General features: G+C 35.6%; 1 protein-coding gene across 2 annotated transcripts in view; it reads left to right on the forward strand.

Moving 5' to 3' along the window:
- The window catches only part of TNPO3 (transportin 3), an 82,853-nt gene that overhangs the window by 25,150 nt on the left and 32,858 nt on the right, over window positions 1-24,845 (forward strand). For both annotated transcript variants that reach the window (XM_031674184.2, XM_015237618.3), the window contains 9 exons: window positions 5,054-5,254; window positions 6,272-6,345; window positions 7,810-7,966; window positions 15,321-15,464; window positions 17,884-18,059; window positions 18,737-18,875; window positions 19,797-19,943; window positions 21,884-21,991; window positions 23,722-23,813. In XM_031674184.2, coding sequence (XP_031530044.1) covers window positions 5,132-5,254; window positions 6,272-6,345; window positions 7,810-7,966; window positions 15,321-15,464; window positions 17,884-18,059; window positions 18,737-18,875; window positions 19,797-19,943; window positions 21,884-21,991; window positions 23,722-23,813 — 1,160 coding nt within the window. In that variant the 5' untranslated portion in view covers window positions 5,054-5,131. The remainder of the gene's footprint in view (window positions 1-5,053; window positions 5,255-6,271; window positions 6,346-7,809; window positions 7,967-15,320; window positions 15,465-17,883; window positions 18,060-18,736; window positions 18,876-19,796; window positions 19,944-21,883; window positions 21,992-23,721; window positions 23,814-24,845) is intronic.

Genomic DNA, 24,845 nt, shown 5'->3' on the forward strand with positions numbered 1-24,845 from the left:
ACTATGTGCCTTGGTGTGTTCCGCTTTGGATCGATCCTTTGTGGTACTTTCTGCGCTTCCTGGACTTGGGTGACTGTTTCCTTTCCTAAGTTGGGGAGGTTTTCAGTGATTCTTGCTCCAAAAATTTTCTCAGGTCCTTTCTCTCTCTCTTCTCTTTCTGGGATGTGAATGTTAGAGTGTTTCATGTTGTCCCAGAGTTCTCTTAAACTATTCTCATTCCCTTTTTTTCTTTTTTCTGTTTTCTGTTCGGAAGTAGTGATTTCCACTGATCTGTCTTCTAGCTCACTGATGTGTTCTTCTGCCTCATTTAGTCTATTCTTGGTTCCCTCTAGTGTGTTATTAATTTCAGTGATTTTATTCTTAAACTCTGGGTATTCTTTATATTTTCCAACTGTTTGCTAAAGACTTCGCTCTGTGCATCTATACTTCTCTTGAGTTCTCTGAACATCGTCACCATCATTACTGTAAACTCTTTCTCAGATAAATTGCTTATCTCCTTATCGCTTATTTCTTCTTCTCGGATTTTATCTTGTGCCTTGGCCTGGGAGATACTCCTTTGCATCTGTCTTTCTATGTGTTTGTGGATTCCTTCCACAGGCTTTGGGATTGTTGTTTTCTTATTTCTAGTATCTGCCCCTGGTGGATGAGGCTAGACTAGATGCTTACGGTTCGTGGCAGGAGGAGCTGGTGCCTGCCCACTCCTGAATGAGGTTTGGTCCTGGACGTCTGGTACATAGGGCTGTAGGGCCGTGTCTAGAGGCCTTTGTGGCTTAGGATGTCTGATGATGGGTGTGGCTGTGTTCCCACCCTGTATGTTCTGAGACTTCCCTACAGGCTTTTGGATGGGGCTAGGTCTTGATACTAATGATCCAATCAAGATGGCAGCCTCCAGGAAAGCTCATATAGATGAACACTCCCAGAATGTCCTCTGCCAGCTTTTATGTCCCCTGGGTGAGCCACAGCCGTCCCCCACATCCCGAGAAACCCTCAAAATCCAGCAGGCAGACCTGGCCCAGGTTCCTATGAAATCACTGCCTCTGCCCTTGGACCTGGCACACGTGAGATTCCGTGTAGACTTCCCAAGCGAATGGAGTCTCCGTTTCCCCCAGTCCCATGGGGTTCCCAGCACCAAGTCCCACTGGCCTTCAAAACCAGATGTCCTGGGGTCTCCTTCTCTTCCCAGTGCTGGAACCCAGGCTGGGGAGCCTGACGTGGGGCTTAGAGCTCTCACTCCTGTGGAAGGGCCTCTGCAACTTAACTATTCTTCAGCTTGTGGGTCACCCACGGTGGGGGATGGGTATGGGGCCCAGTTATATCACGAGCACACCCCTCCTACTGTCCTGCTGTGGTTCCCTCTTTATGTTTCCAGTTGCAGAGGATCTGTGTTTTTGCTATGTTCCAGTCTTTTTTTTTTTTTTTTTTTTTTTGATGGTTGTTTAGCATTCACTTGTGGATTTCTTGTAGTTGTGAGGAGAGGCAAGCTCATGGTCCTGCCACTCTGCCACCTTGACTGGACCCTAATCTTCTGCCCTTCATTTTTCAGATCTCTACTTAGAAGGAGATAGAAATGTTTAAGACAGAAATACAGATAATAAGAATGATATGATTGGCATGTTTTAGTAGTTTCTGCCCTTCAGATTAAAGCACAGCATGGCACTGGACAGTCAATGGACTTTTTCACCAAGTTTTTTTTTTAATTTTTTATTGATTTATCATCATTTTACAATGTTGTGTCAAATTCCAGTGTAGAGTACAATTTTTCAGTCATACATGAACATATATATATTCATTGTCACATTTTTTTTCTCTGTGACCAAGGTTCTGACCTGGTGGGTTGACAAGTTAGATTTCACTTGGGAGAAACACTTCATACTAGTTTAATTTAATAGGCAATATTGGAGTTTTTTTGTTTGTTTTGTTGTTATATTTTGTTTTTTAAACCGATACAGAAAAATCACACAAAACAAATTTATAACTTGGTGAATTAAAATATGTCTTTTGAGTGTCTTTTTCTACAGGTTCTCTCTCTCCCTGTATACATTACTTTTGAAGAATCTAGGCTGTTTGACATGTTGAGTTTCCCTACAGTCTGGATTTTGTTGATTACATAGTTACGATGCAGTTCTATTTCCCTCTGTATTTCCTGCAAATTGCTAGTTGGATCCAGAGGTTTAATGAGACACATTGATTCTCTTGTCATTGTGGTATTCTGATCTTTCAGCAGGATGCATGCAGTATCTAACTGTCTATCCTCATGATCTACTACTGTGAAACAAATTATCCTCAAATTTAGTGACTTAAAACAAAAAATGTTTCATTGTATCTCATAACTTTTTAGGTCATGAATTTGAGCAAATGCAAGCAAGGCTCTGTGAATGATTCTGCTCCATGAGACATCCATGTGGTGGATGGGCTGGTCTTGGGATTATAAAATGGCTTCATTTACATACCTGACACTCTGATAGGAATAGCTGGATGACTGGACTTAGCTGGGCTCCAGTTGCTTTCCAAGTAGTCTTAGATGTCTTTACATTGTCTCTCCAGCAGAGTCTCCATGGTGTCTCTCTAGCAGAGTAGTCTGAGTTGTTAATGAAAAGTGTTAAAGACTTTGTGGACATATATTAAAACCACCACAGTAACCAATAAATATTTTGGGAAGATAGTTTGATATATTTTATCATTTATCCATGAATCTTGCTGGTAGCAGTTATTTCTGTGGTGTTCTAATGGTGATTTTCTATTTCCCTCATTCCTACATTTATTAAGTAGCATTCTTCTGTAAAAAAGATGTCATATCCTACAAATAACTTCTTCCCAGTTATTTATTCAATTGTTATTCACATCAGTATGGACTCATAGATATTTATTTTATTTTTTAATTATAATCCAGTACTATTATAATTTGTTACTACAGTTTTCTATCTTTGGCCATTGGGAGATTTTTCAGGTGGCTCCTATGTCCTTTGGACTTTAGGCTAGTTTTTAAAATGTTTTTCTGGCCTGCTGTCCTTGTAGAGATGCTATTCTCATTATTCTTTTTTTTTTTTTCTCTCTCTCTCTCTGTACACACACACACACACGGCATTTGACCTCAATGGCTTATTTTTTATGAAATCAGTTTTTTTGAATTTTTAGAAGGAGGCGTAGTTAGGGATAGTATTTCCAACTTCATAGAGCTTCCTTTCCTGCTGTTTTGAGATAATATTTACAAATACGTGGTTTGATTTCTAAGATTTGCTAGCTTTGTTACTTTCTCCTTCTCTTTGTCTCTGTTGTACTTATCCTGTCTAATTTTGATTCTTTTCACAACAATTTCTCCTAAATTTGGGACTCTGTCCTGGCTTTTCAGTTTTAAGAATTTATGGAGGCTAGACTATTCCATCTCCTTAGACCTTACGTAGGCCTCTTTTACTCATTTGCTTTTGGATTGGGCAAAACCTTTTCTGTTTTCAACTATAGTCCTCAGATTGGCCCCCTGTACGTTCTGGTGAATCCCTGTTGGCTCTTTTGGTGTTCTCTGTTCTTAGATACATTAGATACCCTGTTGTTTCCCTCTGCCACTTTCATGGAAGTTGGAAGTCCTCGGATCTTAATAGATGTCACTGGTTTGTCCCCATTCACTTATATTTTGGGGTTCTTGGAGATTACTATGTAATACCTAGTTTTGGTGTTAACTTCCATAGTACTTTCATTTTGCTGTTTAATTGCTCTGTTTTTATGAGGCATTTATGGTGATACTAAGGCTTTGTATTTGCTATTATTTTTAAAAATATCCTTTGAGCAAAATATATTTTGATGATATATTAAATCATAGATGTGCTTGGTTACTAGATAGATAAATGAATGGCTAAAACTATGGAAGTTTTTTTGTGATGTTAAGCTAGGGGTAAAAGTACAAAAAGTTAATAAAATACATTTTATCCACAAGGAAGTTAATGTTTCATGCTTATTTTTCACCAATTTGATTGAAAGTAGAGTTTTATGTCAATAAGGCTATCATTGTGAGTTTTAGGTTCTCTTTTCAGTTTACGTTGGGAAGTTGTACAGGCCATTTATTTTGCCTGTTTCTCTTCCTTGATTTCCTATTTATTTTTGGACAGATCTTGAAGAATCATTGGTATTACTCGTGAAGTGCTCTATTTTCTTAAGAAATTGAGTAGGTAAATCTATGTTACTGTATGTCTTCACATTTGGCTCAGTTCCTGAATTGGGATTGAAAAAAATTTTTCAGTCCATATTGCCAGCCCATTTTAGCCTGCTCCCATGAAGAGGCAGTTTGATGTAGAATTGGATTAGAATGTATCAGTTGTTAATTCGTTGCCTGCTGTGTACTGCACAAGTTTGTTCCCAAAGTTATCTTTCAAGATAGGACTCCCTTTTTTATAGATTAACTGTTAGAGACCAGATTTTATGTTTTTTTCTATTTATTATTTCCATAGATGCTCCTGTGAAAGTGATTTTAATAGCATCTATAGCACTTTGTCAGATATAAAAACATTAGAAAATAATTGAAGTATGTGAGATAGTTTTTCTGCTGTGTTAATCAGGAACTAAAGATTGAAATATAGGCCTATTGAGACCAATATGAAATATATCTCATATTTAGAAATATATTAAAATAGCTTCCAGACTCAATTCTCAGAGTGAACAAAGTTTACTTATTTTAAGTGAAAAAGAGAAGACACATCCAACCTATAGATTGGGTTGGAAGCTGTACAGTGTACATTTTACTTTTAGTAGAAACTTTTGGGTCATTTTTCTTTATGTTCCATACAATTAATAATTCTAATCAGCAAGATTAGATCTATTTATTCAATTGATAGCTTTGATGCCTTCCTAGAATCAGAAGATTTTAGGTAATACTTTTGTTGAACATGGCCTATAAATGTATATTATTGGAAGTTTTGGCTGAATTAGTGGATAATTTAGCCTGTCAGGTTTTTCTTTCATTCTACTTTGATCTAAATAAATTTATATATGTATCGAGGTTATATGGCATTCAAATTGTTTAGAAAAGTAGTTTTAAAGACATTTTTGTCTGATCTGCTTTCAGGTTCATGCATGGGAGATTTCAGACCAATTGTTACAGATCCGACAGGATGTGGAATCATGCTATTTTGCTGCACAGACCATGAAGATGAAGATTCAGACCTCATTTTATGAGCTCCCCACAGACTCTCATGCCTCTTTACGGGACTCATTACTAACCCATATCCAGAACTTGAAAGACTTGTCACCTGTCATTGTAACGCAGGTAAATCCTGTGCTTCTCATTAGGGAAATTTTTAAGTCCACTTGGATTTATCAAGTTAATTTTGATTGACATTGCTAGGCCATGTGAAGTAATGTTAACAACTTTATTACACATTCATTGCTATATTCTTATAAGTAGATAGAAGATAAAAATTTAAATCTTTTGTACTAATCTTAGAATTCATTTGATTTCAAACTAACTTAAATACCAGAAGTGGGGGAGGTGGGAGGTGAGTGTAGGTGTTTACAGGCAGGGATGTGCTAGCCTCAGCACCCACCCCGCGCCCCGGCTCCCGCTGTTAAAACTATAGATGATAAAGTACTGTTCTGGGTCACAGGTCTGCATAGTTGCCTTTTTAAAAAGTCCTTTCTAGACTGATTGACTAGTAGAAGTCTTGTGAATGAAATGATGAACTAGAGCATCTGGCCTTCCCCCCTTAGACAGGAAAATACATTAGAAAGGAAAACTGAAGCTTCAGTGAAAACATACTCACGTGTGTTCTTTGCCTGGCATAGAAGTGCCCGTGAAGAAGAAGGAGGCTTTTGCATAAGGCTTCAAGATGGGAAGTGAAAAGAGGAGGGAAATGGCAATCCATTACTTGAGGAGTGAGTCAAAGGGCTGACTTTGTCAGTAGCTTTGGCTTTTTTTTGGCAAAGTATAATTTATCTGTCCATGAAGTTCTATGGTATTGCCAAATAAAAGTAAGTATTAATATATTCTGAGAAAAGTCTATAGTCTGTTCTTTCTGACTTCTTTTTGTTGATTTTTTGGTTTGGTTTGGTTTGGTTTGGTTTTTCATTTTTTAAGGTTAGCATTTAAATCCCAGTAATTTGCAGTTAGTCCAGAAGAATTTATACATGGTATATAGTTGTGAGGGTGAGAGAGGAGGGTAGTATCAGTCTTAGTTGTCATACTGTTTGGAAGAAATTTAGTTTCTTTGCTTTCCAGTTAGTATTGATGGTAACCCTGTTACTGTTCATCTGTCTATTCATTTATTTAATCTCTCTTTTTATTCAGCTGGCTTTAGCAATAGCAGACCTTGCCCTACAGATGCCTTCCTGGAAGGGGTGTGTACAGACATTGGTGGAAAAGTAAGTAATTTGTATTGACTCTATGCTAGCATTTGGAATTACCATTAACCTACACAGAGAAATTTGTTAGTAATAGCCAGACGTTTGTACTGTTTCCCCAAACTCTTAACATAGGATTATTTATCATTAACCTTTGTTAGATTAAAAGAAAATCATTTAAAATTTAAATACAGAAATATATCATGTGGGACATAAAAGACTCTCATAATTTATACACACACACACACTTCTTGAATTAACTGCAACAGTCTTTCATTGTCTATGGATCACTCTCACTAACTGACACATCAGCAGTTTTATAAAAATATTGTCAGAATGTTTAAAATTATATTAAATTGAAAGTTATGACTATATGTACTCATACTAGTTGGGGTTTATTTCACGTCTGTAAAAGGAACAGTATTATTTTTAGATATATGGAGCTTGCTGCTTTGACCATGAGGAGCATTTCCTCATGGTGTTGGCAAGGCAAGATAAGCTTGGTATTTGCTTGCATTTTGGCATTTGGTTAGGAAATTATTTTTGAACACAGTGAATGTCCTTTTTACCAACTATAGTGTATCATTAAAGCCTTTATATGGATTTTTTTTGTTTTAAGAAACTTTTTATTAAGAATAATAACACATGCTCCTTGAAAAAATTCTAGCAGTATGGAAGCTTTCAAAGTAAAAAGTAAATACCTTCCCATCTTCCTATTCCATAAGCTATTTCATAAGCTACACTATTGATGATTGGCAGTGTCGCCCTCTAGACTTCCCTTTAAGCATTTTAAAATAAGTAAATGCATATATATTAATATGCATATACCTATGTATTTTTTCAGTCACATGTAATAACATCTTTCATATACTTAAAAAAATTTTTTTTCTTCCAGTTTTGTTATGTAGAATTATTAGTTTGACTGCACATATACATTATATTACATGTAAATACATATAAGTATACTGTACATTTTTTTAGTTTTTATGTATGTACTAATTATCGTTTCTAAGAACAGATTAGATCTTTAGCTTTTTATATATACTTTTTTCACTTAATACATTGTAGACATCTTTTTATGTTATGACATAGAGATACATTCATTATAATGGCTACGTATGTTCTACTGTGTAATGCTTGTAACTTCTAAATTTTGTCTAATTATGGATGACCTTTATATTTTCCCAGTATTTTTACTGTTTTTATAAAAAAGTACTGCAGTGCACATCTTTGTATACTTTGCATGTATATGTGGGATTTTTTGAGAGAGAGACTTCTGGGAATGGAATTGCTGGGTCAAAGATTATTATACAGGTTGAAATTTTGAATTCTAGATGCCTTTCCAAAGAATTGTATCTATTTTTTATCCCCTTTAACAGTAGTGATAATTCTGCTTTTGTTGTCTTAAGTTATTCTGATGGCTGTTGTTATGTAATTCTGTATTGTTGAACTCTAAATAACTTATATCTCTCTTTTCTTTTCTAGATATAGCAATGATGTAACTTCTCTGCCTTTTCTGCTGGAGATCCTTACAGTGTTACCTGAAGAAGTACATAGTCGTTCCTTACGAATTGGAGCTAACCGGCGTACAGAAATAATAGAAGATTTGGCCTTTTATTCTAGTACAGTGGTATCTCTATTGGTGAGTATGTTTGAAGTACAAAACTGCTGCCTAGGGACAAAAAGCCTTGATGGCTATTTTTTAATTCAGTTGCATCTTTGTGAAATAGCTTTCTTAGCAAAATGTGGTGATGATAATACTGTGGCATTTATATAACACTTTACAGCTAAAAATACTTTCAAAAACTATACTTTTTGAGCTTCTAAGTAATACTGCGAGGGTGATGTTATCTCCATTTTATGAATGAGAAGAAGACTTTAGAAGTATACAACTGCTAATTCAGAATTTGAACTCAGGCCTTCAGATTACGTATTCCTTGCTCTTCTACTTCATGCTACAAACTGTAGGCTCTTGATCAAGGACTGTGCTAAGGGAAGTGTGTATAAGTTTACTTTTCTTAAGGAAAAGATCCTCTCTTAAGGATAAATTGAGATTTTGATAGGGTGGTGGTACAGATGTTTACTTGACCTTAGAGTGGTATCACAGTTATAGATTAGCTAATACTACACCATCTTTTAAAAAAGAGTTAAATGTGATAACATCCTTTTTGATTAGGTGGAAATTTTAATGCTCTAGACCAGGGTGGATCAATTTACGACCCATGGGTTTGTCACCCAGTTTTGTAACTCAAGTTTTATTGGTACACAGCCATGCCCATTCAGTTACATGTTGTCTGTGTCCGTAATTTTGGGCTAAAATGGCAGAATTGAGTAGGTTTCACAGATACACATGGTCTACAAAGCCTAAAATATGTGCTGATTGCTGAACTACTAGATGGTATTAAACTGATTACCTAGCCCATATCTCATTTTTAGGTCATTATAGTCCAGGTCAATTTTCTCAACAGTGTAGTTATAGTAGATCATTTTTTATGAATTTGTTTCAGTAGTTCAGCATAACTGAACTTTTTATTTGAAAAAACAAAATTTTGTTTAAAATTCTGTTCAGCTTGGTCTTAAAAGAACAATTTTCCAGTGAATTTTTAAGTTAAATGTATTTTTCAGTTAAACATTTATCTTAAAGAAATAGTGTAATAGAAAATTAGAAAATACAGATAAACAAATTACATTCAAACCATCTGAGATGACACTATTAATCCTTTAGTACGTAACCTTTGTGAACATATGTGCAGATTTTTAAAATCCAAGTGAGAATGTACTCTACCTACCCTTCTGCAGCCTGTGTTTCTAGTCATCCAGCTTCATCTTTCCACTTCAGTAAATTTTTATATTATCTAATATAAGTAAAAATTATCTAGACCATATTCCTGAGTTGGTTCTAAAATAACTTTTACAGCCTTTTCCCAAATCAGTATCCAGTCTAGAACCCTGCTTTTTATCAAGTTATTGTGACTTAATCACAGTCCCTGTTCCCCTTCCTTTTTCAAAATGTCACTGATTTGTTGAAGAGACCAGTTGTTTTATAAGACATCTTTCTTTTTGGATTTTCTGTTACCTTGTCTTTGTTTCATTTCATTTGTTTTTCTTTTATCCGTAATTCCTCTAACTGAAAATTAAATCTAAAGCAGCCCTGCTCAGTAGAGATTCCTCAAGAGAATTAAGCCTTAAATGCCCTAAAGCATCCGTTGTATGTCATGAATTTTCTCCTATGTATCAATAACGGTCCTAACTGTATACTATCCATGGGATAATTGAGAAAATAGTCACTCAAATCATTTTCTGCAGGACTTATCATGGATTACTTTTAAAAGGTTAAACATTTTTGGCTAAATACATTTTAGATACTTTATGCTGCATTTTTTTGGAAAATAAATACTTTTTGGTTTTCCTTCCGTTAATGATGCTAGGATTGACTGGATTAGGATGATGAAAGTCTGATTCTTCCATATGTAAAATATGTTTTCACCCTTGTAATATAATGCAATTTGTATGATGGCAGTTTATTTTACCGTTGTGTGATTCTATGAATCTTTTTCCTGATGGTTTTAGATTCTAGTTAGTAATCCTTGCCTTAAAATTTTCATTGTAGTTTGCAAAATAATGTTTTGCTAATTCTGTTTTTCCTTCTACATGTATATTAGTTAGCATTCTTCTGAGTTCCTACTAGAAAGACAGGATAAGTCTTAATTTTTAAATTTCCTGTTTTCATTATAAGAATTTGCTTTAAAGATGCCTTAAATGTTACTTTTTTTTTCTGGCTTTCTTTTTATGGAGTATTATGGGCCCACTGGATTTTCACTGATTCAGGGTCTCCACTTAAATTATTCTTCTGATGCTTAAAATGTCATAACTCTGGCCACTGAGCACCTCTTTACTTCCTAACACAAAAAGATGACTAGTATTCATCTTATTTCCTTATCCCAGATCTAGAATCCTTGGTTCCTTTTAGTATCCATTAGAGTCCAGTCAGGAGAGAGAAACCACTTAGTAATTTGTTGGGACTGTTTAATATAAAGAATGTTAAACTATAACAGGCATTTATAGAATGGGGAATTGTCTAGTAAGAGGTAAAGAAAGCTGTAAAGAATATAGAAATAAAACAGATACAAGGAGCAGGTGTTAACTTCAAGGCTGAGATTGTTTCCAAGGAAGGAAGAGAAACCGCCTTCTGAGGGCTGAGATCCAGACCCTGTTGGTGATAACATAGCCATGATAAAGAAGTCATTGTGGTGCTGCATGCTGCTGAAAATCTGTCCTCTCAGCCTGCTAGAAATCTGCTTTCCAGAAAGCCCAAGAAAGTAGTTAGGGAAGATGTCTCCCACAGGTACTCTGCCACAACATTGCCTGCTTGTGGGAATACCAGGGGAAGCTACTGGACACTGTACACTGCAGGCACTGGAGAAGCTGAGTGCACTGAATCTGGTGCTAGAGAAGAAGTTGTACATTCTTTAGGGGCCAGAAGCACTTTGCTATAAAACAGTGATAGTGGGTGGGGAATGCTAGAGAAACTGCTGGCCAGTGCACTACAAGAGCTGGACACCAGAGAAGCTAGGAGTCTGGGGCTGGAGAAGCTGCACATTCTGCAGAAGGCTACTAAGTGAGCACATTGAAATCAGGAAGCAAAACTGTTTTCCTTGTGCACTTTCTCTCTAGTGTCCTTCCGACAAAAAGTTAACGCCAGTTGGCACAGGAAAAAATGTTTTAAGGTCCCAGATCCATTTTTACAGAGTAGTCTTAAAAGGGTGAATTTGGAGCTGAGAGGCAATAAGTGTATAATTGGCCACAGTCTTCCCATTTGACTAACTCAGCTTCCATATGTACTCTTTTACACAGATTTAAACTCCAGCACAATGACATAACAAACAAATAGGAAATATGCAAAGGTACTATACAGCTCTTATTTATATAGTTATAAGGCTGTAATTGGTATCTAGGCTTTCTTCACAATTCGTTTCATTTTTTCCCTGCTGCTATTAGGCTGAATATTTGTGTCTCCAAAATTCATATATTGAAATCCTAACCCTCAAGGTAATGGTATTGAAGGTGGGACCTTTGGGGTGATTAGGTCATGAGAATGGAGCTCTCATGAATGGGATTAGTGCCCATATAAAAGAAACCCCAGGTAATTCCCTTCACTCTTATGCCATGTGAAGACAGCAAAAAGACAGTTGTTTGTGAATCAAGAAGCAGGTCCTCAGCAGATACTGGATCTGTGGGTACTTTGATTTTGGACTTCCAGTCTCCAGAACTGGATGCCCTGTGGTGGGTATTCACAAGGGACAGAAATATGTTCACAGTCTGTGCCCATTTATATACCATTCATATACCGCTTCCTCAGACATCCTTGTCACCAATCTTCCAATCATGATTCTTCCCAATCCCTTGTCATCCATCCAAATGATCAATAAATGTCCCTGAATAATTGGAGATCCATATTTCTGGTCATTCCAAACATGGTGGACAACCATAAACACTGCTTGGAGTTATGCCCACTAGGAGGGCTTTTCTTCAGCACTGGCCTTCACTACTGAGTGGGCCTTTAATGCTGCAGCTGTCCACCTTCAGGTGGTACCAGCATATTGTGCAGACCCATCTGTAATCCAGACTTGAGTTTTTTCTTCATCAGTTATCTGGTTTTGAGGAACACCCCAGGAGGCCACAGGCATGGGTTGTAGGCAGTGAATCAGTGCAAGAAGAGGGGGTGTTAAAGGAATCTGTACCACATGCTCTTGTAAGTTTGTTATACATTCCAAATCTTCCTGTACTCAGTCTTCTTGTATATCTTTTCCATTTGATGACAAGTTGCTGCTCTGCATGCCCAACCTATGGCTAGGTAGTTGAGACTGTACTCAGTTCATGATGAGGAGCTCAGACCACATGATGACCTGATGTCTCAAGGATAGATGTTCAGTCTCTACCAAGGCCCAGTAGCAAGCTGGAAGCTGCTTCTTAAAATGAGAATAGTTAACCTGCAGAAGAGGGCATAGATTTCCTCCAAAATCCTAGATAACTGCACTATGATATTCCTATTCCCAGAGGCTTATTAAATCCAGAATCTCTAGGAAGTATACTAGTATCAGTGAGTTTGGCTCAATCTAGTGTTATATTCCACCCTTCCTTGGTCTAACACCTTTAGAATACACTCCCACAAGTTTCCCAGGTTTCTTCAGATACATATTAGCAAAGCTTTACGATTCTCTTAATGTATAATTGTTTCCTCCTGTATGTACCTGTCCCCTAGAACATACTGAGATTTGACCCTGGATGTGAGTGGTACAGGAGATGGGTGTGATAGGTGTTGAAGAGAATAGGCATCCTCTTTCAAAGCATCTGTCTCAGATGAGGTGATTTCAGGGCTTTCAAACTGTGGAAGGCTAGTCTTAGATACTGGAAGGCAGGCTACTTCCACTGGTAAGGGAGACTCAAAGTGACTTGAGGTTTTAGGATTATCAGTTTCATTAGGGTCCAACTGGATGTCTCCATTCCAAGTTTCAGTAGTCCATTCTTACCAGTTTCCTAACTTTCACATGAGAAACTTGGTGAGACTGTAAATTCAAATTGTCTGTAATTTAGCAAGCCACATAATTACATTTGTATATGAGTTTCAGCAATATTAGCCCTACAGCTACAAAAATGTAAGAGCTTCATTTAGAGCTGTTGTGGAAGTGGAAGCTCTCTAGTTCTCATATGTGACTTGAACTGAGTTAATGAACCTGAGTTTGCCATTTTCTTTTTGTAAGCACTCAAATGAACTCAGAAGAATCCAGTTGCCACTATATTCTTTGTAATCATTACTGCCACAGTGGTCAAGTGCCACGGCCACTTGGGCTTGACTTAGTACTTCATAATAATTGACAATAGGTGATAGCTTGATTTATCGTCGTGAAATCTGAAAAATACATCCTTGTGGTGCTTAATAAGGTCTATAATTCTATCATGTTGCTTGTCATGTTATAAATAGAACCTAGAGGATGAAGTTAGTTCACAGTTGCTAAGAAAAATAGGTATTTGGCTGTAATAGCAGACACCAAAGGCCTCTTAGAACCTTTTCCATTTTTTTCATTCAGTTCCCCCACATTCTCTTTAATGGTTCTATTCTCTTATTTTCTTGTCAGTATTATTCTTCTGTGGTCTGTTCAAATGGACTCACTCCTAAACATTGTATTGAACTTAACATTTTTTAAAATATTGGTATTCTTGCTCTTGAACTGAGCCTGGCCTCTAATGTTTTTCTCCATTTATTCACCATTTTATTAATTCAGGATCATTTTATTATTTACCTCTGCTGTATTTTTTTTTTTTTTTTACTGGTGAGCTCTTCTGGTATTTATCTTTTAGCTTTTGAGGTCTTAAGAGACAGAGTTTTTAATAATACAATTCTCAAAGAGAAACTGAAGGCAACTCTTGGTTCTGAAGCTTTATGACGTTTGATTTAATTAACAGAATTTCTTCTCTTCAGAGCAACTAGTTTTAGATGTAGGGTTTTTCCAAAATTCCATCCTAAAGTATTAGTCAGTAGTTAGAATGTATAATCAAGCCCTTCCATTTGTAACCATCGTGCCTTCCTGAAATGTCATTTAGGAGGCCAAGCAATTGTGTAATCAATTTACATCAAGAGCTTCAAAGATTGATATGTGTGTGTTTGTGGGTGTGGGTGTGGGTGTGGGTATGTGATTGCCATGAATTTACTCGAATCATTTCTTTTTTTCTTCCTTCATTTTAATTCAGTTCAATGAAATTCAGACTAATTAATAAGTATATATTATTATTACCTGATACTGCAGACATAGGGGGACCATGGCTATTTGGAGGTCCACTTGTCAGCATTTAGATCACTGTGGCATTACATTCCACACACCCCACTCCTGTGCCTTCTAAACCACATGGCAGTTAAGATATTTCTAACCTATTGCCTGCAAAAACATTCTTTATCCATAGTGTTGCATTACACTTTACTTTGGGAAAAGTATACATCACAAAAACAGTTTGCAAAGAGAAACAATGGTGAGTTTTAGTCTGACTTTTTGTTTTCTTTCTTTTGTAGCAAATTACCATATTTACAGTAGTATCACTTTATGTGGGATGGTATATTTGCTAGGGTTCCAGTGCTGAAGCTGAAATACCAGCTTTTCATGTGGAAATATGCAATAGTATCACTAGCTTATTTCTGTTCCGTAAAATCAAATGTATAGATGAGTACTATTTATTTTGTTTATTATTTTTTATTGAGTTATAGTTGATTTACAGTATTATTTTCAGGTGTATAACAGTGATTCAAATTTTTTATAGATTATACTCCATTTAAAGTTAGTATAAAATATTGGCTATCTTCCCTGGCTATGCAATATATCCTTGTTGCGTATTTATTTTATACATAGTTTAACATCGTAATTTCCTATCTTTGTCTTGCCCCATCCCCTCCCTTCCTCCCCAGTGGTAACCACTAGTTTGTTCTCTGTATCTATGAGTCTGTTTTGTTATATTCATTCGTTTCATTTTTTAGATTCCTCATGTAAGTGATAACATATAGTATTTTTCTTTCTCTGTCTGACTTATTTCACTAAGCATAATACCTTCTCCAGGTCCATCCATGGTTGTTGCGAATGACAAAATTTCATTTTTTTAATGTCTGAGATGATGAGTATTGAAGACAATTCTATTGATAAGTTACATTAATGTGGAAGTGGAATCTAAGAAACATAGTTTCTAAAACATATCTATCTTTGAACAAGTCTATAAGTTCTCTGTACCTCAGCTTCCTAGTTGAGAAAGTAAAAATAATAATAATAGTTACCTATAGAGTTTTCGTGGGGATTAAATGAATTAAGAGTGTTCAAACGGTGTCTGGCACTTAAAAAGCACTTTTAACAGCTAGGTGTTATTATTATCCTTCTCATTATTACATCTGTAAAGTGATGATAATAATGGTTTAAATGTAAAGATTGACATTGTTTGTTGTAACTTTTTCTTTGCAGATGACTTGTGTAGAAAAAGCAGGAACAGATGAGAAAATGCTTATGAAGGTCTTTCGCTGTTTGGGAAGTTGGTTTAACTTAGGAGTTTTGGACAGTAACTTCATGGCTAACAATAAGTTACTTGCGCTCCTTTTTGAGGTTTTGGTAAGTAATGACTTTGGTTATGAAGTGGCTTTTATTTCTGTCACATAGTCACTTACAGTAACTGCCCTTCTGGGATATGAGTGTTTTCAGATCTTTGCAGAGTGAATGGAAGGTGTATGGTAAGAAAGCAGCACTGTCCCCTCCTTGTTGCCAAGTACCAAATTAAGGTATTAGTTTTAATATTCAGAGTAGAATGTAGTTAGGTTTAAGAGGAAAGCAGCCTTTATTATATAGATCCATGATTTACATATTAAAATTCAAGTAACAAAAAGCCATTGGTCTCTGTTTCCTTATTTTAAAAATATTAAGTTGTATATTTCTAATAATGGTTATTGGGTCTTTGAGACAATTTCAGATCAGAATATTATCTTTGTAGCTGAGATAATTTGCTTAAACATGGTATGTATAGGAATGTATACATTGAAGTTCAGGTTTTTAGATTAATAGAATAAGAAGTAATGTCTTTTTATATACTTGTGCATTTCTTTCTTAAACTTTAAAAGTAATAGTGCCTAGTACTACATTCCTGTGTCTTGTTAGATAGGGGTATATGAGTACATGGAATAAGACAAGTTTTTAAAATAAGAAAGCGCTATTTCAAGCAGGAATATTAAATAGGTCTTTGGAAGTGGGAGTGACTTCGTCTCTTTCTCCCTGGTGGTTTTCCTTCCATGAGGACGTGTTAGTATGGAAACTCTGTGTATACTGGTTTTACACTGGTGCACTATTATTTAGAAGGTGGTAGCATGACACTAGGTTGATATGACTGAATGAAAGAAAGAAATGGAAAGCACATCCTTCAAGGAGACATTTTTGGCATTGTACCATTAGTGTATTTCTGCTATCATTTTTGCCTCAGAAGATAAAACTGAGGAAAGTTAGGATGCTAATAGTTGTTTTGCTAGTCATTGTCTTTGTCTCCATGTCTACTGATGCTGTACCTCGATAATGGTAATTTTGATTCTCATTTTACCAAGTTGTGTGAAGAATAGTCAGTATTAAAAAATTTAAGTCTCACTTTTGTTGAAAGTTTATAAATATTAAATATGAATGGAGCACAGTCTAGCATACATTTCAAACTTAAAACAGTGGTGACTTCTGGGAACTGAGATTGGGGCAAGGAACAAGCTAATGTACCAGGATTATATTATCTTCTCTACTGATCCAGTGTCAGGACCAGTCCTCTGCCACTTAAGAGTGTTTCTGGAATCAGGGTCAAATATATTACTGTTCATACATTCATACAGTGGTTTGAAATCATGCTATATTTTAGTTTGCTTTATGCCTTGACCATGACCTTATTATATAGCTTTTTTCCCTATAGTTTTTTTAAGTATTTAAAAAAAAATACTTGATATATAGAAAAGAATAAATTTGAACATTTATTTAACTTTAAAACAGTGATAAAATGAATATTTTTGAATTTACCGGCAATCAATCTAAGAATAATCTAATGGATACTTTGTGTCTTTGTGTTTTCCCAGCCCTGCTTTTATAGCTGTTTCCACCCTGAAGATTCTAAATGTCCTTGTTTTTTATTATTCACAAAAGATCAGTATACCTTCACTAAATTTATCCAACCTCTCAACCGTACTCTCCTAAATAGAAACCCTGGAGGCCTCCCTCCTTGAACCTTCTAATTTATTATCACTTGCTCTTTTGATCTGCTCCCCAGCTATCATCCTGGGGCTGCTTTTTACTGTGCTTCTGGATTAGATTAACTCTTTTTTGGAACCTTCTCAAATACCTTCCTCAGAAGGACATGTGGGAAATAAATATTGAGTTTTTGCATGCATTCTGGAGAAATTTTTTTATTTCATTCTTGATCGATGGTTTAGCTAAGTATAAAGCTCTAGATTCAATATTTTCCTTCAGAATTTCCAAGGCCTTGCTTTCTTGTATACTGACATGCATCATTGCTAATGAGAAGACGGATGAACTGATTTTTGCTCCTTTCAAAGTTACTTTCTCCTCTCCTCCCCAGGAGCTTTAAGAATCTCTGTTTAACTTTGGTATTCTGAAATATCATGATGATGTGTTAGGTATGGGTCCTTTATACTTGTTGGAGCCTTTCATTTTAGATAGTAGAATATCAGAAAAAAGATAGAGAAGATTTTCACAGACTGAATAGAGCAGGGAGCACATGGCATTCTATTTGGAGGGACTAGTATGGAAGAAAACATAGATTTTAGAAGTCGTGTGACCATGATTGAGGTACAAAAGGCTGACGTGCTTGATGTATAGGGAAATTGTCAGAAATAGGACTAGGAAGATGATGGATATTGTCTCATTGAAGGCCATGACTATCAGGTTGTTATGCATTTAAAGTACATATTCAGAAACAGACTATAATTGCATTCCTCTTACTTGGATTATAGCTTAATGATCATACGTCTTCCCTATTCCTGCTATCTCTCAGCAACAGGATAAGACCTCATCCAACTTACATGAAGCTGCTTCAGACTGTGTGTGCTCAGCTCTCTATGCCATTGAGAATGTGGAAACCAACTTGCCATTAGCCATGCAACTTTTTCAAGGAGTTCTTACATTGGAGACTGCATATCATATGGCTGTGGCACGCGAAGACTTAGACAAGTGAGTAATTATTAAAGGCAGTAGCCCTGGGTTCACATATAGTCTGGTGTTAAGTCACCTTTTATTACTCATCTCTCCTTTGTGATTCTTCGTGACTCTATAAATATATACACTGCATCCTCAAGATGCTTTGCTATTCTCATCTGACCTAGAGTGGCACATTGGATGCAGAGGGAGAGGTTGTGATGATGGAGAATAGTAATTTTTCACAATACAAAAGGTAAGACTCTTGGGGGAGGGTATAGCTTAGTGGTAGAGTACGTGCTTAACATGCACAAAGTCCTGGGTTCAATCCCCAGTATCTGCACTAAAAAAAAAAAAATAATAATCTTAAAATACATAAATAAACCTAATTACCTCCCCCCCAAAGAAAAAAGTTAGTCTCTTAAAAATAACAGATGAACTTTCAAGTATCAGGTGTGATTTGAAGGGAATTTTATTCAAATGTTTTAGTAATTGAGAATTGAACTGACAGAGGAGTCATTTACTTATATGTTTAAAAGTATATGATTTAAGGAAAGGTTGCTGTTACAGAGATTGTGATACAGTATAGCAGATAATCACTGTGTCTCTTAGGCTGAGGATACTTTTATTTATTTGATTAACTGTGTCTGTGAGTATGTACACATAACATCCAAATTTCTGACTTGGTACTCTCGTTTCTCTTTCATCTACAGAGTTCTGAATTACTGCCGTATTTTCACTGAACTATGTGAAACTTTTCTTGAAAAAATTGTTTGTACTCCAGGCCAAGGCCTTGGGGACCTACGAACTCTGGAACTGCTTCTTATCTGTGCAGGACATCCTCAGTATGAGGTAGTATTTTATGCTGTGCTAAAGTCATTATTCTCCAGTTGAATATTGCACATTATCTATATTCCATTGTCTCCTGTCCATCTTTTTATTTGTGGGAAATTGTAGTTTTATTTTTAATTAAAGTAAGGTGGGAATTTCCTCTGTATTGAATTTTTTAAAAAAATTATATTTAGACTTCTGCTTAGAATTCTTTTCTATTTTCTTACCTGGTTAACTGGGCTGACTGGTATAGGAACCTCAAGGCACCTGTTATAGAATTTTCAAGCTGGGTTAGCTTTATTTAAATAGCTCTATTTTGGATTCTTGATGGGAAAAGGATGATAGGGCCCCTCTCAGGAAGGGGTACAGTAGCCCTGTGATTCTCAGTCCTTTTTCTGTGATCACATAAAATATAATGTTTGTTTGACATAATCTCATGGAGATCTAGATTTTGTTGAAACTCAAAACATTTTTGGTAGGAAATATAATACCACCTAGTAATTATCACTCCTTTAAACAGTGCCGTATATAAGATAGGCTGTGGTATGTTCAGGTATTTGCAGATGGCTTGTCTGGTAAAAAGTGTTCTAACCTCAGAAATAAAATTGAATAATTTCATAATTTGGAAAGAAATACTTTTAAAGGGACTTCCATTTCTGTATCCGTTTCTCTCAATTTAAAATCCAGTATACTGTTGGAGAAGTAACCTCGGGGCTAAACAGGGAATGTAAAGCCTGTCATCCTAAATAGAGTTTTGGACTTAAGACAGGAAGATAATTTGGGAGGATAATAATAAATCTGCTGGAGAAAAGGTGATTTCTTAACTAGTTCCGCTCATACTTACATATCTTTCCTATATGGCCTTAGTAATAATAAAACTGTCTTCGTACTCCATTCCTTTTCTGATTCAAATAAACCATCCTTTCTCTTTTAATTTAATAGGTAGTAGAAATTTCCTTTAACTTTTGGTACCGACTAGGGGAGCATTTGTACAAAACTAACGATGAAGTTATTCATGGCATCTTCAAAGCTTATATTCAAAGGCTTCTTCATGCCTTGGCTCGACACTGCCAGCTGGAACCAGATCATGTAAGTTTTCTTCTCTACTTAATCTCAAATCTTAATTTCCTTCTCTTTTCAGTGCTAATTTGAAAAGGAACTGAAAAGACAATAAAGCTTAATGGAATCTGCAGATTTTCTGTCACTGTATAGCTTACACTGAAGAAGTCAATACCAGTATAATGAAGAACACCAGACCTGTGTACATAGAAATCAGTCCTGCTGAGCCAGTAATTCTTCTGGGAATTCACCTTAAATAATTATGCAGAAGAAAAAAATAGCTATTTTATGTACAAAGCATTAGCTATAAAAGTAAAAAACGGTGAACCTGTGTGCAACAGTATTAGAAGAATTACATAAATTATGATGCAACAACTTGATGCACCTATAATTTAGCAGCTAGAAATAATGACTTGAAATAGCAATAGTTGGTATGCTAAATTAAAAAAATGTTAAATTTTATACTCTGTATTTTTAATAGTATAGAATATGTGGCTGGATTAAAACTAACATAAAAGTGAAATATTTGCGTGAGGATGCGGAGAATAACATGACTCCTCCCACACCACGTGCATATTTTTCTTTACATTATTTATACTCATTTTATGATTTAACGGAAAATGTAGAAATACTCTTATTCGCTTATAAGAAAATATACTAGAAATATTATGAAGTAGTCCATTAGAAAACTCTTCAACCTTGTTCTTTGCTTAGTCTCTTCAAATTTTATAGCATTTATGTAATCCTTTTGGTTGGTTGCTTGAACATCCCTGTCCTTCAGCTTAGCACCTGGAGTGTTTGTTTGTCTGTTTTCAATTGCTTACCCGACATGAATACTGTCTATTTTCTTCATTTTAATGTTAATATTATATGAATCATAGCATTTTGTATTTCCACAGAACCTTAGTGATGATTTGGTTCTGTGGGTTCTGTGGGTTTAAAAAAAAAATACTTTTTTTTTTAACCGAGGAATCCTATCTTCAACTACATCTTACTTGGAAGCCTGATATGTAAACAAAAGCAGGTCTGCTCTGGTTTAAATGGCTCTGCTTGCTTGATCCCTTTCTTCCCTTTGCTAGTTCCGTGGCACCATTTCTCTTGCAGTTAATTCCTTATGCTTGTAGGTCCTTAGAGCTTTATAATTCATTATTTTATCTGAGACAGCCATTTTTTCCTCCTCATTCCTTGACTTTAATATTTCCATCTTAAAGCAAGGAGATTGAGTGAGATCAGTGATTCTCAGTAATACCAAGGGCTTTTCCCAAATACTCATGGCCCAAGATTCTTATACATGCCTTTAACCGTCTCACAATTGATAAGCCTTAGTTTACTCACAGGAGTATGTTGCGATAAGAAAAATTTAGGAAACATGAAATGTAAATGATCTCTGTATTTTTTTAATGAAAAATTTCAAATATACAGCAAAGGCGAAATAACTTTATAGTGAATATCTGTATATCTACTGCCTAAATTCTACCATTAATATTTCATTATACCTGTCTTACTATATGTATCTGTCCAACTATATAAAATTCTTTTTAAAGTTTAAAATTCTGTTTTGTGTCTAGTTATTGTGATAATGATTGATTTTAGTAAATCTCAAACCATAAAGCTTCAGAGGATTATTCAGTAATAAAAAGCTAGATCTTATCTAGATAAACTCTTAAATTACCACCTCTTGTAGGTCACTTCCCATCCCACCACTCCAGATTTTTCCAACAGGGCAAGGTGTAGCTTGAAAAGGCAAAAAAAGAAGTGTTTCTTATAGTAAAGATAGAGAGGATGGGGTTGTATTGACATACCTAAAAGTTTGGGTGGGATACCTTCTGTAGTAAAATGTCCTTGTGATTTAGGCAATTTATCTTTTGTTCATTGGGACTGGACTTCTTAATGGCTTTTTTTATTCTTGATTTAAGTCAGTGAAACCCTTAGTGAGTTTAAAACAAATGTTATCTGATTTGAAATTTTAGGAGGGGGTTCCTGAGGAAACTGATGACTTTGGGGAGTTTCGGATGAGGGTATCAGACCTGGTGAAAGACTTGATTTTCTTGATTGGATCTATGGAGTGTTTTGCTCAGGTAAGCCCATTTGGAGCTTCTTACCAGTTTCACTGATCACTTTAATTGTGTTCACTTCTGTGTCTTCTGTAAAAGTTCCATCTTTTTCTTCAATTTTGATGGCTAAATGGGACGATAGATATGCAGTTGCCTAGCACACTGCCTGGCATATAGTAGCTATATTTAGTATCTTAGAAGCCAATTGCAGTCTGTGAATGGTTCAATAATAGTTTACCCTATTACTCTTCCTAGTGAGAGCTGTTCCACTTGTTCAGGTGGAATGGAAGATCATAGATAAACGTTAAAGCCCCCAGAATACTTGGAGGGAATTTGGAACTAGCCAGGAAAATAGGCAAATTTTTTTGCTTGAATAATTATGTATTAACTCCTGGCAACTCTTAGTTATTTGGCATTTCCTTTGTCCACACTTATGGTTATATTCCTGTGCAGTTTCATCCCAGAGGTGACTATACTAGAGTAGAAGAATCATAGTCCTGTGGTTTTCCTGACAATCAGTGAGTAACATTTTACCTCATAAGGTTGCAGTCATCACCATTCCACGTCACTTAACATTAGCATAATTTCAGGTGGTTTTCATGTTGCTGGATCATGCTTGGAGCCCTGAAATATTAGTTTTGATGCTTTGTCAGCTGTACTGAACTAACCTAATTTTGGGGGGAGTACCCAGTCATTTTGTGTATTTGGGGGCATCATCTGATCTAGAAAGTGTTAATAAAATTATAACTTTTTTTTTATATTAAGTAAAGTATGTTAGTTGACCTGACTACAAAGGGTTGGAGATTCTGAGAAAGCAAATTTAGTGAGATCTCCAGATCACGGGCAGATGACTTGTGCTCAGATTTCACTTCTCTCACTGGCTCTGTGGCCTTGAACAAGCTACTTCTTGTTCTTCTCCAGACCTCAGTTTACAAATTTACATCAATTATCAGTGTTGTCTAAGAGGTGTTCTGTGGAACACTAGTCTCATGAGATGTTCTTTGCCAAAAAATTAAATAAATAATAATTATGTCAATTAAAATTGCAAAATGACTTAAATAGTGTATTAAAGGCTCTGTGAAGTCCTTTACAGCAAGAGAATTACTTAATTTTATCTTACTCAGCATTGTCTGTTATTTGACTGCAGAAGTCTTATTTAGACTAATACCCAGTCACATTCCACTGATGGATGTGTCCTGGGAAATTTCAGGACTTCTCTGAGTATTCTGCTTAGTCTTCTTTTTTTTCTTTTCCTTTGCTTGGATATGGTATTGTGATGGGCGCTTCAAAACAGCTTCTTCAGCCATTTTTTAAGGAATTTAATCTATACTGCTGGTGTTGATGTGGACAAGTAGTGGAAATAATAGAAATGTAAAGCCAGTGTGTATATAAAGGTTTTACATTGTATCTCAATTTTTAGTGTTTATTTATCAGTTATTATCAGGACCAGGAAAAGACACTCATGTAGTATGTTTTGTTTTTTTCCATAATACTCATTTTGTGGGGGTAGATGATAATCTTGATATACTCTTGGGGACCAAATGAGTTTATTTCAAATATTAAACTAGTGTTACTTAGATTTAGTGAAATTTGAAAAATGAGAATATTCTCCCCTGGCACTGAGGGGTAACTAATTAAATTTACAAACAAGGGGCTGGATTTATTTTAACTAACAGGATTTTTTGTTTTGTTTGTTTTGGAATTCTATTCTGTTTTCCTTTTAATGGATCCATAATCCACCTCTTCTTCTCTAGTTATATTCTACTCTGAAAGAAGGCAACCCACCCTGGGAGGTGACAGAAGCGGTTCTCTTTATCATGGCTGCTATAGCAAAGAGTGTTGATCCGTGAGTGTCTAATAAGTCTTTTGCTGGGAACTCTTAATATCAGAGAAAGGAAAATTACACCATTTTTCTCATATGGTATATGTTTGGAAACTTTTAGAACTTCTTACTTCTATAATGCTGTCTAGTTTTCTGACTTCTACAGTCTAGTCCGGAGTAGCATGCATTGCTGATGTCTGTGTTTTAACCACATTTCCTAGAATTAAAATTATTTTGTTCTTGATGCTAGGAAAAGAATGCCAATTTATTTTTTCAACCAAGGCTTCCTTGTGAAAGTTGGTATAATCAAAAATTTGTTAGACTGTTAAATTGTTGGCACTTGGTTAAAAGCAACTGAATAGGCACTATTTGGCTCTCACTTGCTTTTGTGACCTTGGGTAAGTTATCCTTGCAAATATTAAATTATATTCTCCTTTTTTTCTGTCTTAGAGAATTATTTGTGAGTTTCAGAGAGGCAAGGCATAGACATCATTTCATGTAAAAGAATAGCAAGCTCTAAAGGGCAATTATTATTTTTGTTATTGACACTGGAAATTCTATTTATGGTTTCAACATGAATCCCTAAAAACAGAATTTATTTTGTGCTGTGAGTTTATAAATTGATGCTAATATCTGACAAGTTTTCCTGTATAGTAATCAGATACCTACAGTTGAGCTCTCTATCCAGGGCCTTGGTTGGAGAGATGGTGAAGGCATGCATTTATAAAACATATAATGCTTACTTCTTAGCTGATTTTCAGAGTCTAGTCAGTGAAGTCATGTATTGACTAAATCCAGTTAATATTTAAGGGGTTAGAGTAGATTTGTGTTTCTCTATTAAGAAGTTCTGGTCCTGAATTACATACATACTGCATTGTTCTTAAATCCATTTTGGTGTCTTTTGGAACCTTCCGTAACAGTCTGAAGATATTACAATCACTAATAATGTAACTGATATGTGTTGACATGAGAAAGGATGGGTAGAGAGTCTCAATAATTACTTTAGTGCCCTCAGGAAACAAAGTAGAAATGAGAGAAGATTTTATTTTGTTTTTT

Source organism: Vicugna pacos, chromosome 7 (assembly GCF_048564905.1).
Source record: "Vicugna pacos chromosome 7, VicPac4, whole genome shotgun sequence".
NCBI classification, from domain to species: domain Eukaryota; kingdom Metazoa; phylum Chordata; class Mammalia; order Artiodactyla; family Camelidae; genus Vicugna; species Vicugna pacos.